The sequence below is a fragment of the Morchella sextelata genome (assembly GCF_020137385.1).
Source record: "Morchella sextelata strain SCLS chromosome Unknown scls_9, whole genome shotgun sequence".
Lineage (NCBI taxonomy): Eukaryota > Fungi > Ascomycota > Pezizomycetes > Pezizales > Morchellaceae > Morchella > Morchella sextelata.
In genome coordinates, this window is record NW_025408624.1 from 1,898,543 (window position 1) to 1,918,013 (window position 19,471).

The window sequence follows — 19,471 nt, forward strand, 5'->3', positions numbered from 1 at the left end:
TCTGCTTTTTCCTCTATTTCGATTTCTTTAGCACCGTTTTCTATCCAGATCGACGTAAGTATGATTCCGTACGGGAAGGTAAGCAATCCGGGATGGGATATCGGCTTTCAAGGTAGCAACAGATTCGGCGCATTGAGTTCCGGGGTATATGTCAAGTTATGACACCTCTCGGCCTAAGTTGAGAAGGAGATAGAGGCTAGCGTAGTTTTTCAACTGAGCCCCGGAAATGCTTGACCCCGCGCAGGGAATTCCTCCCGTTTAAATCCTCTGGCACAAAGCTGTAGAAGCCATCTAGGTATGTAGGTTATTGATTACAGTCAAGGGCAATGATGACTGGCACGGTTATAAATCGCTGCGAGTTTCACCGCTTGTATACTGATGCGACATTGTCTGGCGGTGGTTGTTGGGCAGTGCGAGGTAAGAGGACAACTTGATTGAACAGAGATGGGGTGGGGTTCGAGAGCCATGTAGGTCACACGGGTCATATTTTTTCGATGTCAAGTCAGATAGCTAGTCCAATTGGCTAAGGTGGTCAATAGGTGATTGAAATTAGATATACAATACAGGAAACAGGCACTGGTATTGATTGGTTTCTCGACGCTGATTTACCAACTACAGGTAGACACGGTATAATTAAACAATGCCTTTGGTATAAATAACCTTGGGAATGGTATTCACGGTGCCTGGTTAAAACTCCTTGTTGCCGTGGCCACTGCATTAATACATGTATATCCAGTGGTAGTGCGGTCCGCGTTAATTCGGCAGCGTTGTTTGCATGAATAGAAAAGAGATGGCCTGTTTCATTGACTTGTTGAAAATGTATATTGTGTAACAAGAAAAGAAAAACATGCTCCAACGCCAAATCCCAGTCCAATGTCCAAAACCACTCTTCACACCTCCATCGCCCGTCCCTGCCCAAACACGAAGATCCCACAATTCCATCCGTACCGGTACTACGATTCCCAAGACTACACCATCAATCAGCACCAACCCCACCACAAGACAAGCAGAACAACTCACCCCAACAAACTGATCCGAAAATGTAGCCGCTATCGAGCGTGGAAAACGAACGCGTATCGCCGTGGAATCACCTACACATGTCAGTAATACGCACACCCCGACCAGGTTGGCAAGCTGCCTTAAGCCCCCACGCGCAGCCCCGGGCAAGCTGCCCAGCTTTACGCGGAGGCCACTGGTCAGGGGTGGCAGTTATCCGCGGACCGTAGCTCGCGTGATTGTTGCTGTCGGGATATTGCCGAAAGAAAGGAAGTTGTAGCCCCCAGACCGACAACACAAGCCCACACCCTTACACACCCCGTCCCCCATTGACCGGGTTGGCAAGCTGCCTTAAGCCTCCGCGCGCGGCCCCGGGCAAACTGCCCAGCCTTGCGCGTTGGCCACCGGTCGGGGGCAGAGGGGAGCGATGGGAGTGAGGGCGAGATGTATGCATGCCTGGTGCTGATGTCGTGGGGCGTTGAGGGTGTTTGGCGATGGATGATGGTGGTGGTGATGGTGGTGGTGATGATGGTGGTGAGGTTGGTGGTGAGGTTGGTAGTGGCGATGGTGTTGAGTTCAGGGATGAGAGATGAAAGAGGTAGCCTTGGCGAGCGGGGGTTGTGGCGTGTGGATGAGTAAGCAGCACCAGTGTCTTGGCTGCTGCCCTTAAGGCTTAAGCGGGGGGAATCAGGGGATGGCTTGACTTGAGCCGCACATCACATTCTCTTTGAGCGGTAGCCTCCTTGGCGCTCTGCTCCTTGAAAACATCGCTTTCTCTCGCACACCCCTTTGGACTCGGGGCGGGCTTTAATGCCATCATGGCCTGTCACTCGGTCGCGCGACTCTGCCGGATTTTTCACAGGTACCGCGGATGGCAGCAGTCCATGTCCATGGATCTACATACATACACAATCGAGACGCGCTCATGGGTGCAGGGGAAGCAATATGTAGTCTGTACTATACGTACAGGCCGATGTGTATGGTTGGCATATATAGCTGTTAGCTGTGCGCGGTGCCGGTGGGCAATTGTATGGACACGAGGATGAATTTCTGTGAGATATCCGAGTGTTTTTTGGGTAACAGGCGCAGTGCATACATAGGGAGGTAGATGCAGTAGCCTGTGGAAAGGATCAGGCTGAATCTCGTCGCGACGTCCTGGTGCCTGGATCTACATGTAGTCAACCACCGCGTATGCGCGTCCCTCGATCTTCACCCGGCCGCACTATCACCCCCCCCCCCCCCCCCCCCCCCCAAACCACCACATGTAGTTACTCTACTACTACATGCACACACACACGCAATGCAGCCCTTCTTCATCCCCACAACCTACTTCAACTCGCACCCCGACACCTGGTCCCTGAGGGGCTTCTTCGCCGCATCGACAACACCCCCCGCAGAGCTGGAGGGCCTCCGCCTCCAGCACGTGGTCGACGTCTATGTCCGTACGCTCTCTGAAATTGCCTCAGGGAGTCTCGATGGCCAGGCTGGAGGCGCGGCTGCGGAGGCCGCCGAAAGGAGGAGGGAGTGCGCATCTTTGCTGCTCACGGCTTATAAACAGGTGTGTTTTGGGGCAGCAGTCAGTACCTCAGCATGGCTTGTACTGATGGTGGACGACGGGTGTGGTGTCTAGGGGACCGACCATGCTCTTGCGCGAGCTCTATGGGCGGACTACACGGCCACCACCACCACCGGTGGTGCAGCCGCAAGCGAGACAGCGGGAGAGAAGCAGAAGAGGAAGAAGCCAAAGAAGACAGCCAAGAAGCGTCCTGCGCGCGACCTACCAGAACCACCCCCGCCGCTACCGCCCTCGTATGCAGAAGCTGCCGAGTCCTCCGCCGATGACATCGAGGTACTGCCTGAGGTCTCTTCGAAGCGGCGGAGGGTAGCCTCCAAGTCGTAGTGGGTACCGCGACCCCGTACTCCAGCTGCGCAATGCTAATGTTGCTTTTGTGATCCTAGCCTGGCCGAGTTCGAGTCTTTTTATGCAGCCATGGATCCGTTGCGGAAATGGACATTGACAACCGGCAAGGTGGTCGAAGACGCCATCTACGATGCCATTACTACCGCCGCGGTGGAGAGTGAATGGATGAAGATGTGGATCATTGATGCCTCTGACCCGGCGATGTCTGTAGTATTCTCGAAAGAGGAGATCATTGAGCTGCTGGAAGGGCGGACAGACAGGGCGGATGGCGTAGGAGACGTGTGGGATCGCTACAGCGCCGTATGCTACCCTTTATTCCCCTAGGACTAGCCGGACTACGCTGACGCTGACGCCGGGATGACTAGATTACCACAACCAAGGAATTACGGAATACACTGTTTGGGGAGCTCCCAAGGCAGGGCGTAAAAGAGGAGTGGGTTTACGGCGTGATGCGGCAGCTGTATGTATCTCCCCCGCGGGTAGGAGGTAGCTATTAACAGCGGCGATATTCGCGGGTCCAGGCTAGCGCTCTACGAAAACACATCAGCGCCGCTCAAGAGCGCACAGCTCGAGAGCTGGTACGAGATCAATCTTTGGGGGCCGCTGATCGACGCTCTGTTGCTGCGGGCAGTGCCAGACGTGGTCGTGCTGCGGAAAGAGTCGACCTCCCACGCAGCAACAGTGTCTCTGAATGCGGCGCGCACTACTACCGGCCCGGGGAGTTATGTGAGGACAGGGGCCCGTAGCGATTTGGTGATCCGTGGGGTGGGTGTGGATTGGCCGCTGGAGTATGGTGCGGGCGAGACAGGAGGGAGATTTGCCGGCATAGGGGCGACCAAGTATATCGTCGATGGAATGAAGTTGAGGGCCACTATGAGAGGGATGTTGAGCAGGTTGGTGGACGAGGGGAAGGCGGGGAATGAGGTGGCGGTGGTCGGGGTCCTGTGTTCAGGTGAGTGAATAGAGGTTGTATCTGAGGTTAAAATTAATGAAGGGGGTGATAGGACTGCGGCTCACGCTGCTGGAGATGTGGGCGCCTGTGGGGAGGTATATGGGAGTAGTGAGGACGGTAGGCCCAGTGGGGGTGCCGGATGATGTGAGGAAGTTACCGAGAATTGGGGCGCTGCTGGCGGCGCTATGGGTTATGAAGGTAAGTTTTTCCCATGTGGAGGATTGGGAGAAAGACGAGCACTGACGAGTGTTCCGGGAAGGAAACTGTTGAGGGATGTGTTAAGATTATGGATGAGTGTTAATCAGAATCCGGGGGAGGGGGTGGTTAGTTCTGATCATATTCTTGGTTTTTGCGAAATACAATAGGTAATAGAAAGGGTTATGACTGTGTCGGATCTTGTACATTATGTTGGTGTATATATCAAAACATTCGGGGCATGCTGCGGACTTGCACAGGTAATATGAACATAATCTGCTCCAGACACTGAATCTCAGCGGGGTAGACAGAACATTGAAATAATGAGCTACCGGCTGATGGGAATGTATTTTACTAATACGTGGGGAGGTAGATCCTGTTATAGGATAATATTAGGGCCCGTTTGGCTGTTCTGGAGGTATCGAAACTTTGTTTAGTAGCTGCTCCGTTAGGCGAGGGTAAACAGAGCTTTTTCAAAACAGAGCATTTTCAAACGGGGTTTGGGTTTATTTGACCTGATTATGTATTAACATCGACTTTTAATGGGGTTTAGGTTGCGATAGCTACAACAGCGAAACGGAGCTAATCAAAAGTAAGTACCCCCTACTTTTCAAAAGCTCCGTTTCAACACCCTAACTGAGTTACAAAATTGGCTGTCAGAAAACAAACTTTTCCGAAAAAACGGAGTTCCGCAGAAAATGAAACGGAGTTATGTGGTTGCAATACATGTATATATCTATCTCCTACAACTCCGTTTCAGCAGGTGGCCAAACGGGCCCTTGGTGAGCGAACCTTGGGAACAAGTACTATAGGGTGGTATAATGAGTTATGGCGGATGATTCTAGTACGTGCGGGCCACTGACAAATGCATGTAGTGGGCACCATGATTTTCATCATTGGAAAGAAGCGATTTACTGATTCGATTTGGATTTGATTTAAAAGATGCAATCAAATCTGGTTGTGATTGTACCCGATACATAAAATATTGTTTTCAATCGACTTCAGTCATACACCAATATATTTGTCTTTCCATGCTACTTGTGGTGTGCGAAGATCACCTCAGGAAGCATCAAAACCTCAAGTTAGCAAAAAGAAAAAATCTACCTTTAGAAGAATTTTGAGCACACGATTTCTATTGCGGTTTAAATCAATTTCTTACAACTAATAAACCAAATCAAACTTTCATTGAGGTCAAATCGAATCAAATCAAATCGTGACAAACACGCATAGAACCCACGATAAATATTGTAAGGTGTCGAAGGTGATTATTATGCCTATAGTACCGACAACGTGCACCTCTGACCGGGCGGGTATATAGATGGACGCTTTGCCCTTCGATCGGAACACTAGTGAAACAGCTATAAACCAAACCTAAAAAGATTGGCCACTTATATAACTTCTAGCTCTTGGACCAGTTTTCTTCATCACACATCAACCAACCGACACCCGTGCCAATGAGGACGGTACTCCTGCGGAGGAGGAAGAATTGAAGGCTTCTATCGTTCTTGTTTAGACTATTACGCAAAGGTTGTTTGGCCAAGCTTTATGTGTGTGTACTCGTAGTTGTTTTACGTTTCAGGATTGGATTGGGTCCATATCTTGGTGGTACATACATGTATGTAGACCAAGTGGATCCAGCCCGAAAACGTTAAAAGATTACGAGTACAATGTATATGTGTGTGGGGAGAGGGATGAAGCCCAATTACGCCGTGGTCCATTTTACTAAAGCCTGGAAATATATAGATTTCGGTAGAATCTGTACGTACGTATGTAGGTACTCTACTTATTCTATTAATATGTGTTATCCAGCGACTGGCACAATTGAAATGTAGTTCTATCTATGCATGCGCAGCTCCGCATACGTACAAGTATGCTGCAGCAAGTCTTGGAGTCATACTTGTACCTACATAATAAAGTAGAGTACCAAAACTGCGCATTTCCTGAAATGTTAGTCTAGTATACAGCTGGGCGCTCTATTAATCCAATCGCGTTCCAGTATCACATTTATGTGCCTACATACCTTTGTGCATAAGTAACAAAATGATGCATCTGGCAACCCCCCTCGGCAGAGGGAACACGATGCACACCCCGCCCAAGTATGCGGAGGTAGAGACCGAGAGAACCATTATATATTACAGCAAGAGCCGAAGCCTTAATTCCCACGTACTATTCCAAAATCAAGCTCCCCGTCATCTTCATACAACGAAAAGATATGGCGTCGAAGGTTTTTCGCATCTCGGGGCTCCCGCCCCAAACTGACACCAATACGTTACGGGAGGCTCTTGGGTTGAAACAAGAGGATATTATCAATATAAAAGCCATCTCTCCATGTTGTTCTGATCCTGCCACAAAAGTCGCTATTGTGGAATTCGGACAAGGCCCGCCATCCTACTTGAAGGATATGATTGAGGGTCACAAATCCGATCACCAGGTTGAGATGGCTGGGTGTGACGACTTGAACATCGATATGAACTTTTACGGACTTGCTCAACTATACGCTACGCCGCATAAAGCAGACATCTCTGCAGAGTAGGATACTACTGAACTACCTGGCTTGATTCACTCGTATGAAATGATACAAAAACTAACCTTATGTCTAGTATTGTAGCAGTGACAAGTATTGCCGGCCATGCGTTCGGATCGTGGCGAGGGAGGGGGAATTTACGCAGAATGTGGCTGCAAGACTTCCTTCAAAAAGACTTACCGAACTGTCGAACCATGATCTTTGGTTACAACTCAAAGCTGGATAGTCCTGGTATTCACCAGATCGAGGATTACAGAGACAATCTTTTGACGGAGCTAAAGAAGGCTAGAGTATCAGGCGAAGTAAGTATCAAGGCTTCTCATTGGCTTGGTAGAACAGAGAAAAAGAAGGGTCATGTCTACATTTATTCCATGTCTGTTCAGAAAGGGATACGGGTTTCAGGTCAGGCCAATTTCGCGATTTTATCTCTTTAATTGGAGATTAATTCACTGTGGCGAGGGCTTCATAACCAAGCTACTCCTTTCACTGTTCTAGATCTCGAATACCCTAATTCACATCGCCAGCTGTTATTCCTTTTTAAGCTCGCCGTATACGTACCAGCTCGAAGAACAGGCGGCTAATCTTTGATACTATAGGAGCAGAGTAGACCTATCATATTCATTGGACATAGTTTCGGGGGGATCATTATTACACAAGTATGTCCCTTTATGGGAGAATAAATAAATGACAAATCCCAAGAGATAGATTATCCGTTCAGACGCATACTAACATTTCAAGGCTCTGGTAAAAAGTCGGGACACGAAACCATCTTCCGACCCGGATATTAATGCAATACACAAAGCAACCTACGCCACACTCTTCTTCGGCACCCCACATCGTGGTTTCAACGTGGAAAGTCTCACAAAAATGGTTGATAAAAGAAAACCGGAAGACTTGGCCTTTTGAACTCAATCCAAACTGACTCCCCGCTGTTTGAAAAAGGGTTAAGGAGTTTCTTACTTTTGCGGATCAGCTGAAAATAGTAAGCTTCTATGAAACGATAAAATCACAAACTCCGGAAAAGGTATAGTTTCAGTGTGAAGTTGGTTTTTCGATCGTGCTGAAGGCTCATCAATCTTTAGGTTAATAAAGGATTTGAAAGAATAGGCGGATACCAACTTTCAGTTTCTAAAACATCCGCCCTGCTTAACCCCCCAGAGGGTGAAATAACAGTGTGTGTGAACGAAGACCACACCCACCTCGTCAAGTTTGACAGCAAGCAGCGTTCGGCTTACAGCGACACTATCTTGAATCTCAAACGGTTTGAGAGGGCTCCTCCGGGTTTACCAGCTGCCTCCGCTTCCCTGATCCCCACGATGCCACCTATCATCCCCGTGCCGCACATTCTCCCAGCATCACCAACTGTCCCAGGATCCCCAGGCATAAATAACCAGGTTTTGCAATCGACTTCCATTTCAGTCTTGAGTTGCTGAATCATGGGTCTCATTGAAAAACCCGCTCCTTGTCTAGTGAAAGTTGTTTTACTAACTAGTTTTCAGACCCCATTCCGCGATGCTTACCCCGAATTGCAGAGCCTGCAACCCCCCTTGAAGAGCCGCCGCTATTATACACGGATACCGAAGGGAAAACTTGGTGAAAGTCCCTGCCTAAAAAATTTCCCCTCCTCAGAAAGTCGAAGGCGAGCGGTAGCGCTGCTAATGTTGATCGAGAGGCCGAGAGGAAAAGACAACAAGCAGTATCTATTATTAAAAGTGGTAGTATGGGTAGGATACCTGATCAAGGCAAGTCTTCATTTTCACCCGAGGATGAAGAGAATGGGGAAAAATTTGAATAGCGATGGCGTAACGCATTCGAAATTTCGGTATTATCCATATTGTTAGTAGCTTAGGTGTTTCATTTGAATATTAGTTAGTGTAGACGCCTACTTGGTTTGGGAGGCTAGGGCCTACAATTGGTAAGGGTTTGCATTGTGAAATTGATTCCGTGTATATATAGTCCATGACCTGGTTTCTAGAAATGACATGAAACACCGGGAACCCTCCCCTTGTCGTGTGCTAAGAAAACCCTATCATTCCTATTCACTACCTACACGACTTGGTGAAAGATCGCAATAGCCACCGTACAGCAGCTACTGCATATGGGAAAGGACATAGTAGCCACCGTATGGCAGCTGTTCCTTGAAGAAAACATCGTAGGGGTCGCCGTACGGCACCTGCGGGGTCAGGCGGGGCATCGCAGTAGCCATCATACGGCAGCTACTACTATAAAAACGTCGTAGAAATCGCCGTACGGCACCTATGGGGCTAGGCGGAATATTGCAGTAGCCACCGTATGGCAGCTGTTCCTTGAAGAAAAGGTTATAGGAGTCGCTGTATGGCACCTGCAGGGCATGGTGGAACATCCCAGCAGCCATTGTATAGCAGCTACTATACGTAGGGAAAAGTCACGGTAGACACCGTACTTTCATGGATCGATTAGTGAATACACTAGGATACGAGGAGTTGGATTAGTCAGGGGGTTCTATTGAGTTCTACCGGATTCTGTTGGTTGTTAATGTATGAGTCACTTCGGATTTGTCATCGCTGGGATTTCCTTGGGTATATTGGGGGGGTTCGTTTGTTCTTCTTGTTCTTTTTCTTTCCTTCCTTTCTTTACGCAACGTCTTCTGTACCTAAGCTGTCTATTACTATACAATATTACTCTCCTCTTCTTTACTCTAGGAGACTACCACTTCGCTGCCCCTTGCCCAGTTGACCCTCACCGATACTAGAATTCCTCAGGACTCCTATTGCGAGATTCCACAACAACCACTACTACCCCCTTCGTACCCTGCAGAATACTCACTACTCGCCCCCTTGAGATGTACGGTAGCTGCTCCATTGAATAAATATCGTAGGAGTCACCGTACAGTAGCTATTCCTTGAAGAAAATGTCACACGAATCACCATACGGCGCCCTCGGGACCTGGCGGAATTACACCGTAGTAGCTACCTCACGGAATCTAGTGATACAGGAGGGGTAGTTAGGAGCCATCGTACGGCACCTCCACCTATTGGTGCAAACCACAGAGTAATGACCGTACGTCAGCTCCTGATGATACAGTAGTGAGTACAAGGCATCTGGTACTACCTAGTAAATGGGGTTGTACCCACTGTACGTTGAGTGCTCATCCGAGGTAAACGATGCACAGAGTACCGTATGGGAGCTTCCAATGTTCTTTCCCTTTTTTGGTCCGGTAGTATAGTGTAGTAATACTCGACAGGGGGATTGGTACGTATCATCGCGAGTCAAGTAGATAATGCCAATTTCATGGATTGACTAGTGAATATAGTGGGTTACGAGGAGTTGGATTAGTCAGAAGGGTTGTATTGGGTTCTACCGGATTCTGTTGATTGTTAGTGTATGAGTCACTTCGGATTTATCATTGCTGGGATTTCATTCGGGTATATTAAGAGGGGTTCGTTCTTATGTCTTATGCTTTTTCTTTTCTTTCTTTCTTTACGCAACGTCTTCTGTACCTACGCTGTCTATACAATATTATCTTCCTCTTCTTTAATCGAGAAGACCACCGCTTTGCTGCCCCTTGCCCCTTGCCACGTTGACCCTTACCGACGCTATAGTCCCTTAGGAACCCCATCGTGAGTTCCGACACCGACCTCTATTACCCCTTTCGTACCCTGCGGAATACTGGCTACTCGCGCCCTTGAGATTACGTTGCGTCGTCAGCCGCACCGTACGAAATGTCCACTCCCGACCCACCTACATTGGCCCTACCCAACGATGTAGAGGAATTTAAACGGCAGTATGAGGTCGACGCTGCTACCTTATTTAACCACATCGCCGTCCTTGTTCAACATATCTGCCTCGAGAGGAATACCACTTGTACACAACTCGACACCGCCAATGAAACCATCGACAACCTTGATGAGCAGGTAACCCGACTCAACCTCGACCTCAATGTCGCTCACGCTGCCCCCGCTCCCGGCGTCTCTGTCCCCGTTGCTGCTGCTCCCCCACCTACTATCTCTAGTAGTGGAATGTCGGACAGGATTTTGAGGTTGCCCGGGAACTGTCGCCCCACAATTCCGGGCGCCGTGGCTATGGGTCGAACAGGACGACCCGAGTCCATTCCCATCATCAGGTATGTGCGTACAGGGGGTCGTGGTTGTGATTGCGGAGGCGGAGGTGATGGTTGGGGGCGGTTGAGTAGGGTAACTCACGGTGAGTCTTGTCAACCAGTCCTTGTTTACTCCCGGTACCGCTACTAACCGGGCAGGTACAACGGTCGATGACTGCATGACACTGAATGCACCGTCTCGAGCCCACGATCATGACGGCATATGAAATTCAATGATGCCGGGTTTCCCCATCCTCTGCTTTGATGGAAGACATATATTTCGGATTCTGAATTCCAGATTACCGCATTGGGTGAATCCCACTATTTGTCTCCACTGTGTCTTCTTACGCTTTCGGATTCTGTACCCCAGGTCACCGCTTTACTAAGTTTCAACGCTCGTCACCCTAACTACCCACAACTAGGTTTCAACCACCACCAAATTCACATTGATATATTTCAGATTACCGAAGATTGTATTATGAACACGTGACCAAACCAACTTTCAACGCTCGTAACCCTAACTACCCACAACCAGGTTTCAACTACCACCAAATACACACTGATCTGTTACATTTTGACTAAAAATTGAATTTTGTACCAATAGAATAACAACGACCTGAAGAAAAACACATAGAAAAGTGTCACTTCAGTATTCTGTCCTACATTCTAATTCCGATACGTAACCATGAAGGTTGCAATTACCAGTCTTTGGGCTGTATCGTATTATTGTTCTAGACACTACTGAGCAATATTGAATCACTGGATAGATATGCATGTCTACTAGGACAGCATGTAAAGCAAACACTAATGGTGAAATTGGTTACTACTGTTTGTGATAGCTTGAGAGGTATAAATATCAATCGAAACAGAAAGTGCATCAGAGTTTGCAATTGAGATTTGTTGGTATGGTTTGATATGATTCGATTTGTATGCACACTTGTTGTGACAGAATGTAAATCAGGAATACTAAATAAGATTTGTGAGAATTTTTGGCAATCGCTTGATACGTATGCATACAAATCGGAATGGCAAGTAAAGTGTATACCGATAAGAAAAGCTTTCTGTATGATGGTTGAATACTAAATAGGAGTCGATACCTGTCAGGAAAATATTCGAATCAGTAATTAGCAGTGAACTTGGTTGATATCATTAATAATTGGTTCATACTTACTAGAGGTGCACCACCTCGCGACCGCGAGGTCCCCTTCTCTCCCACCTATGTGTAGTATCTAGGCACCTCCAGTAATTAGTTAATTTTGTCTTTGCCGTCTCATGTTCTGTTTTCCCGGCCATGTCACATAAATGCCTAAATATTGCTCTGGATATCTATTTCCGATTTTCAATGCCAAGTCCAGTGCCAGCTCTAATGCCCGCTCCGGTGCGAGCTAAAATCAAGGTCAGTCCCAGTGTCAGCTTCGGTGTCGGCTCAAATATATGCCAGCTCTAGCTGGAGCCGCCCGAATGCCATCTCTAATGCCCACTCCAGTGCCAGCTCCATTAGATACCGGCTCCAGTGCCAGCTCAGATACATGCCAGCTCCAGTGTCCGCTTCTCTGCAAGCTCCAGTGCCCGCTTCTCTGCAAGCTCCAGTGCCCGCTTCGCTTCCAGCTCCAGTACCAGCTCTGATGCCCGCTCCGGTGGGATCTCCGGTACCCGCTTCAGTACTCGCTCCGGTACCAGCTCCGGTGCCAGCTCTAACCCTCACTCCTGTGCCCGCTCTTGTGCCCACCCCTGTTCCGGCTCATATTCCTGCTCGTCTTCCCACTCTTGTGTCCGCTCCGGTGACCGCTCGAGTGACTACTCTGGCATTCGCCTCGATGCCAGGTCCTGTGCCAGCTCCAATGCCAGCTCCAGTGCCAGCTCTGATATATTCCAGCTCCCTTCACCGTTCCTCCACCACACTGGCACCTCCTTTTCCCCTCTTACTGGTCTTCCCTCTCCCTATTCGCACTCCCCGCCAACTACTGTTCGTCTCTCTCGCCTATTCTGCTCATATTTGACTACTAAATAGCTATATTTATTATTTAATCATAAAGAGTTCCGTTGGTTGGGCTGGTCTCATAGGTAAAGTCAGGGTTAGGGTTTGGGCTTGGCAGGAAAATAGGGAGGGTAACGGCTCAGAGCAGGCAGGGCAACCGCACTAATCGGGTTGGGTAAACTCTCAAAATAGGCAGGGTAACAGAACAAAATCGGGCAGGGTAACTGCACCAAACACACGAATTCGATGTGTCGTGCTTACAAAACACCCCTGTCACTGTCAACCAATCAGATTGTAGCAATCTCAGAAGAATTATATTCCAGTACATATTAGATACATTCTTATCAGAACAGCAAATTTAACAGTTATTGATAAACAAAACCTTTTGTATTATTTACAATCCTTTGATGGGTATGTATCAGGACAGCGAGTGTATCAGAAATTCAAATTCTCATTTGTTACAATTGTTCATGAAGGTTTGAAAGCTATGAATATTTATTGGCACAGTAAAATACTGAAATTGATACTCAATATATTTGATGGCTTGATTGGTATACCATGTTCTGGATGAATATTGAATAGATTTAATACTGCACTACGGTTTGCAAAATATCTTCTCCCAAAACACGAGGTTGCGGCTTTCCAATCCATTCGGAAATATATACAATCTATGCTCATATTCTGAACTTGAGAGTGAACAATATTCAGCACTTATCTCTAAAACTCATTGTTTTAATTGATAACAGTCTTTATAACATGTATCCTGATATTTTGTATTTTGTAAAAGGGTAGGAATTTGACGATGTCCGCAAGATAACATCTGTTCTACCTCACCTACCTATTAACAGTATGCGCTCAAATTCCCCCAAGCCTTTAGAATTAGGATTATGAATGCTTTTGATTCAGAATGTCATATTTGAGCTGACTGGCGATCAGTATAGCACTCAATTGCTTGAACGTTCTCAGTGTAACCCAATTCAGATCCTAAAACCTTGTCCGATTTCATAGATCGATTGAATAATATAGTAGGTTACAAAGGGTCGAATTGATCAGAAAACTTCTATGGATTTCTAGAAGTTTCCGTCGATTTTAAGGGTATGAGTCACTTGAGATTTGTGATTGCTAAGCTTTCTTTATGTATATTAAGGGGCTTTGCCCTCGATTCTATTCTTTTTCCCTCTCTTTTCTTCTCTTTCTCTTGGTACGCAAAGGCTTAGGTAATCTACGCTGGCTATTGCTATTCAAGTACTATTTTCTCTTCCTTTATGAGGAGACCATGTCACTTGTCCGACCTTAACACCGCTAGACCTAAACTACTGTAAGTTTCTCCAACCCCTCTCGCTGATTAACCTACCAGCCCCTATCACCATCTCCCGTACCCTGCGGAATACTCGCTACCCAACTCCCTAGGATTACGTTGCGTCGTAATCCGCACCATACGCCATGTCCACCCTCAACCGACCTACATAGGTCTCATCTAACAAAATCGAGTAGTTTAACCATCAGTACGAATAGAATACTGCTGCCCTGTTTGACCACCTCCCTACTATGTTTTAACGCATCCGACACGAGAGGGATAGTGCTTGTACACTGCTCTCTGCCGTCCACAAAACCATTGACTACCTGGAAGAGCAAGTAATACAGGTCAACCTTGATGTCAATGTTGACCACACTGCCCATGCCCTCAATATTCCTGTCCCCGTTTTCGTTGCTACTGCACCGACCACTGTCTCCACCTTTGGGTCTGAAACTTTCCCCGAAAAGTTTGATGGCATCTGGACTAAAATCTCCGGATTCGTTACCCAACTCCGAATGAAGCACGAAGTCAACCATAATCGGTTCCGCAATGGAACAGCAAAGGTTATCCATGCGGTCAGCTCTTTGGAGGTAAGAGTCCTTGATCAGGTAATACAACTTGTTAACGCCAATCCTGCTGACTTCTTTTCCTCTGTCACCTTCTTCGTCGCCTACATGGAAGGGTCATTTAGAGAACTAAACACTCGAAGTACCAACTACCGCCAACTCGTCCCCCTGAGGCAAGGCAAAGGAGACTTTCCCACCTACTACTCACAGTTCATCAGAAACGTGTCCCACTTGCATTACAACAAAGGAGTCAAGATTGATGAATTGCCGGAAAGATTGTTGGACAACTTTAGAGACGTCATGACATATCGAACGGACAGACCAAATATGGTGGAAGCATATGCGACCATTTTAGTGACAATCGATAACCAAATGTAACTGACATGCTATGATGACGCACAACCGTGACTTTCTTTCGAATAGTGTAAATAAAGAGAGCGAGTTTTGATGATACACGTTCAGAAAGAAGATAATGGCAGTTTGTATGTTTGAACGTTCTCAAGTCTAGAAAATTATAACTTTAAGGGGTCTCCTCTCTAATAAAGATCCGTTGATGATGAGAGGCCAACCTGGGCCAACACCGAGTGCCTTATAGGAATATGGCGCATTTGCTCAAGTTCTTTTTCCGACTGACAGTCTGCCTATTGATAGTCAGGGGTACAGCAACTATTTTCTATCAGGGGAGAGGAGAGTAACTACGAAACCTTGGATGAACTTCTGTCCGAGTCAAATCATTCAATTTGCCGAAATCTGTGGTTGGAATTTCAAGAACTATTGGAAACAGCCGACCAGATAATAATTGGTTATTCTAACTTTATTAGAACCGATTTGGGGGTTTGTAAACCGAAGTTTTGCTTTAGTAGCTTGAGTCGCACTCCCACTCCCCAAAGATGCTCCGGAGCAAAACAGGAGCATTCCGACAGTTTGACACTCCGGAAGTTAGTGTTGGGGATTAAAACGTGTTTTTGGAATTAGATTTTCCATTAGCTCCGGGACACCGCCAGAATCATTCCTGTCGTGCTAAAGCATGGTCTTTGAGCATCGGTTGGAGATATATGAAACCTGAAAGATTTGACTGACTAGGTATGGAACTGCCGTCCGGGGTTCCCTGTTCTATCAGCCATCTTTGTTCTTCTGTTCCAGGCTTGCCCAGCCCCCTATTGTTGACTTGTAAGACTTCTTACTCATTGAGATCACTGTCCTCTATACCAATAAAGGTAGGAGCCTAACTGCCCTAATCTTCACGCGTCGATGAAGAACAAGCTGCTGTTACTTTGGGTCGGTGGCTTAACTGATGGAATAGGTTCTCTTGTAACAGTCTGATAGTGGCCTTGTTACATTACTCCCCTCTATTGTAGACTCGTTTTGAGTCTACTGTAGTGTTACTGGAACATTAGTATTTGGCATAAAAGAAAAACTGTAGCTCTATTGGTGATTACGTACAAATTACATCTCTGTTTCTATTTCCATCAGAGAAAGAAAACTCTAACATGAAATGCCTTTTAAAACAAAGAAAATGACATATTCTCCACTGTTGTCGTAGAACCTTCCGTTCCACTAGTGGAGATTTCGATGTTAGCAAGAATCTCTCTTTTTCCCTTGTCTTTTTTACGCGGGTTTCCTCACGCTTCGGTTTTCTATCATTTCTTGCATTGTTTTCAGGGAAAAATGGTATCCGAACTCTGTCAGACCGATGAAAAACCTGGTACAGGAGAGTTGGTTTTTGTTCCCGGATTTCTTCTGGGATACAGAGCTACTCACGCCGTGTTTTGAGGATCCCTAAAGTTTCCCCGTATTTTCCGAGGTTTTTGCGGGTATTTTTGATGAAATACTTTCAGGGCCTCATCGGCTCTTCCTTGCAGAATTTCATATGGTTCCCAGGAGTCTTCCGAACGATAGCCCTCCCAAACAATGCGATACTCTACAAACATGTTCTGATGCCTAGCATGTTGTCATCGGCTATTAGCTATTTCTCGGAGAACATGACTGTATTCTCCTTCGACCTCATCTGGAGTAGGAGGGACTTCAGTGCGTCGAGGGTATCTCAGTCCCCGATAGGACTCCAGCAGAAATATTTGGAAGTCATCATGAATATTCCATTGAGAGGGAAGCTTCAGCCTGTAGAACGCAACAACAAGTTTCTCATCAACCTCAAAGAGACATAGTTTCTTGTAGTCAAGCTTACTTGAGGGTCGATTGGCAACCATATTGCGTCGGTCCATCATCACCTTATCCCCATCTTCAGGTTCTGGAGCTTTCATATGCTTCTAGTCATAACATTTCTTCTGCTGGGCCTGTGCCTTAAAATATCAGTCCTCATAGTTTTCCAAAGAGCTTTCCACTTGAACTTTAGTACGGCACTGGAAACATTGGCATTGTCCAGCTTCCTTGTATGCGAATGCCAATCGGAATCAGGCTCGAACCCATAGTTCGCGTAGAACTGAGATGCTTTAATGGATTTTTGGGTTGCCGTTTTGTAGGCGTACTGTGCAAGCGGCAGTAACCCTGCCCAATCGTCCTACTGGTAGGATCAAAAGTTTCTGAAATATTGCTCTAGCGTTTGATTGACCCTCTCAGTTCACCTGTCATCTTGAGGACAATATGCTGTAAACAGAGAAAGGTTGACTCAGAGAAGCTTGATCAATGAATGCCAGAACTTGCTTTCGAATCTGAAGTCCCGATCAGAAATGATTACTTCGGATAGTCCATGTAGTCGGCATATTTCTTGAAGGAATATATGCGAAAGTTCCTTGATTGTTGCCTCGGTCTTGAGCGGTATGAAGTAGGTGATTTTTGTAAAGCGTTCAACAATAACCCCGATACGGGTATAGGCTTCAGATTCTGGCAAACTAACGAAAAAGTCCATCGAGATGGAGCTGCAAGGAGTATTGGGGACCTCTAAATGTGGTAGTATCCTGTGGTTTTCATGACTGGAGCTTTTATTGCTTTGACATGTATCGCAACTCCATACGTATTCTCCCATATCATTGTCCATCTTTGGGCAAAAGAACAGTGCCCGAAGATGCTCTGCAGTTTTGAATTGACCCATGTGGCTTGTGGGCTTCGAATCATGTAGGGCGCTCATGATTTTTGGTTTGAGCTCTCGGTGATTTGGGATGTAGCATCTTTTTTTCTAAAAGACATCACCATGTGTCAAAGTTAGGTTTCGGTCTACTGTCTTACCGAAGGTGTGATCCACAGCCTCCTCCGAGGAGAATTACTTAGGGTCTGAAGCTGAATGAGGCCGGATTTTGTCCAGAAGCACCGGTGTGAGTTTGTAGACCTGAGGTGATTTTGGGCGTTAAGATTTGATCGTAATGGTTGGTGGTTGTACAGAAACCATTCTGCTACGGCATCTTAGGACAGGATTCTGAGGTTAGGCGAGAACCGTAGCCGAATAATTCCCGATTCCGTTGCTATACGTTGGCCAAAAAAAATAGAATATATCACCATCGTCAGGTATGTGGGTAAAAAGTAACATGATTGTGATATCTGGAGTGGAGGTAGTGGGTGGGGGCTGTTGAGTGTTAGCTCAGGTAACCTCTAGTAGGCCAATGTCGGACAGGATTTTGAGGTTGCCTGGGAACCGTCGCCGCACAATTCCGGGCTCCATGGCTATGGGTTGAACAGGACGACCCGAGTCCATTCCCATCATCAGATATACGCGTACAGGGGGTCGTGGTCGTGATTGCGGGGGCGGAGGTGGTGGTTGGGGGCTGTTGAGTAGGGTAACTCACTGTGAGTCTTGGCGACCCATCCTGGTTCACTCCATCACCGACACTCACAACAATCGACAACTGCACCGTACCGAGCGTGCATTCTCTATCCTACAATCATGATGGCGTTCAAAACTGAATCATGCCGTGTTCCCATCTTGTGGTTCGATGAAATACACGAATTTCGGATTCTGAACCCCGGGTTACCGCATTGGGCGAATACCACTTCGACACTCGTAACCCTAACCGCCAACAGCCAGGTACAAACCACCACCAAATACAGATTTATGTATTTCATTTCTGCCGAAAATTCTATTTTGCACACCTAACCGAACCAGATGGCAACGTTCGTAACCCTAACCGCCAACAGCCAGGTTTAAACCACCACGTAATACAGATTCATGCATTTCATTTTGACCGAAAACCGTATTCTCTAACCCTAACCAAAATCCCACTTCGACGCTCGTAACCCTAACCAGCCGCATCCAGGTTTAAACCACCGCCAAATACAGATTTATGTATTTCGTTTTGACCGAGAATTGTATTTTGTATACCCAACTGAACCAGATTGCAACACTTGTAAACCTAACCAGCAACGTTCAGGTTCAAACCACCATTGAATACTCATCGATTCCTAATTCGGATTTCAATACTTGCAACCCAATATGTGAGTGACATTCCATGATCGACACCCCATCTAGTAGGCCAATGTCGGACAGGATTTTGAGGTTGCCAGGGAACCGTCGCCCCACAATTCCGGGCTCCATGGTTATGGGTTCAACAGGACGACCCGAGTCCATTCCCATCATCAGATATACGCGTACAGGGGGTCGTGGTTGTGATTGCGGGGGCGGAGGTGGTGGTTGGGGGCTGTTGAGTAGGGTAACTCACTGTGAGTCTTGGCAACCCGTCCTGGTTCACTCCCGGCGCCGCCACTCACCGGGCGGGTACAACGATCGATGACTGCATGGCACCGAACGCACCGTCTCGAGCCCACGATCATGACGGCGCACGAAATTCAATGATGCCGCGTTTCCCCATCCTCTGCTTCGATGGAATACATAAATTTCGGATTCCGAACTGCGGGTTACCGCATCGGGCGAATCCCACTTCTTGTCTCCGCTGTGTCTTCTTACGCCAACTCGGATTCTGACCTCCAGGTTACCGCCCGGTGTGTTTTCTAACACTAATTCGGATTTCAATCTCAAACAACGCTATTTGCAATACCTGCAACCCAATATCCCCTTG

At 47.1% G+C, this 19,471-nt stretch overlaps 5 protein-coding genes across 5 annotated transcripts; 3 read left to right on the top strand and 2 right to left on the bottom strand.

The window, feature by feature from the left end:
- Positions 1-2,296: 2,296 nt before the first annotated feature.
- On the top strand, positions 2,297-4,170 carry H6S33_013173 (uncharacterized protein; the record flags this gene model as incomplete). Its single annotated transcript, XM_044844553.1, has 7 exons — positions 2,297-2,554; positions 2,627-2,895; positions 2,956-3,217; positions 3,283-3,377; positions 3,439-3,869; positions 3,922-4,067; positions 4,129-4,170. 7 exons carry the CDS (start codon positions 2,297-2,299, stop codon positions 4,168-4,170), a joined length of 1,503 nt encoding a protein of 500 aa, XP_044694882.1.
- A 2,106-nt stretch (positions 4,171-6,276) lies between these two features.
- H6S33_013174 (uncharacterized protein) lies at positions 6,277-8,383 on the top strand (the record flags this gene model as incomplete). Its single annotated transcript, XM_044844554.1, has 8 exons — positions 6,277-6,593; positions 6,665-6,890; positions 7,185-7,244; positions 7,327-7,458; positions 7,562-7,612; positions 7,671-7,982; positions 8,088-8,181; positions 8,259-8,383. The coding sequence occupies 8 exons, from the start codon at positions 6,277-6,279 to the stop codon at positions 8,381-8,383; spliced, it is 1,317 nt and encodes a 438-aa protein (XP_044694883.1).
- A 294-nt stretch (positions 8,384-8,677) lies between these two features.
- Positions 8,678-8,962, bottom strand: H6S33_013175 (uncharacterized protein; the record flags this gene model as incomplete). Its single annotated transcript, XM_044844555.1, has 1 exon — positions 8,678-8,962. One exon carries the CDS (start codon positions 8,960-8,962, stop codon positions 8,678-8,680), a length of 285 nt encoding a protein of 94 aa, XP_044694884.1.
- Positions 8,963-13,909: 4,947 nt separating this feature from the next.
- On the top strand, positions 13,910-14,885 carry H6S33_013176 (uncharacterized protein; the record flags this gene model as incomplete). Its single annotated transcript, XM_044844556.1, has 2 exons — positions 13,910-13,962; positions 14,225-14,885. The coding sequence occupies 2 exons, from the start codon at positions 13,910-13,912 to the stop codon at positions 14,883-14,885; spliced, it is 714 nt and encodes a 237-aa protein (XP_044694885.1).
- Positions 14,886-16,459: 1,574 nt separating this feature from the next.
- On the bottom strand, positions 16,460-16,768 carry H6S33_013177 (uncharacterized protein; the record flags this gene model as incomplete). The annotated part of the gene is made up of 1 exon (XM_044844557.1): positions 16,460-16,768. The coding sequence occupies one exon, from the start codon at positions 16,766-16,768 to the stop codon at positions 16,460-16,462; it is 309 nt and encodes a 102-aa protein (XP_044694886.1).
- Between the last annotated feature and the right edge of the window lie 2,703 nt (positions 16,769-19,471).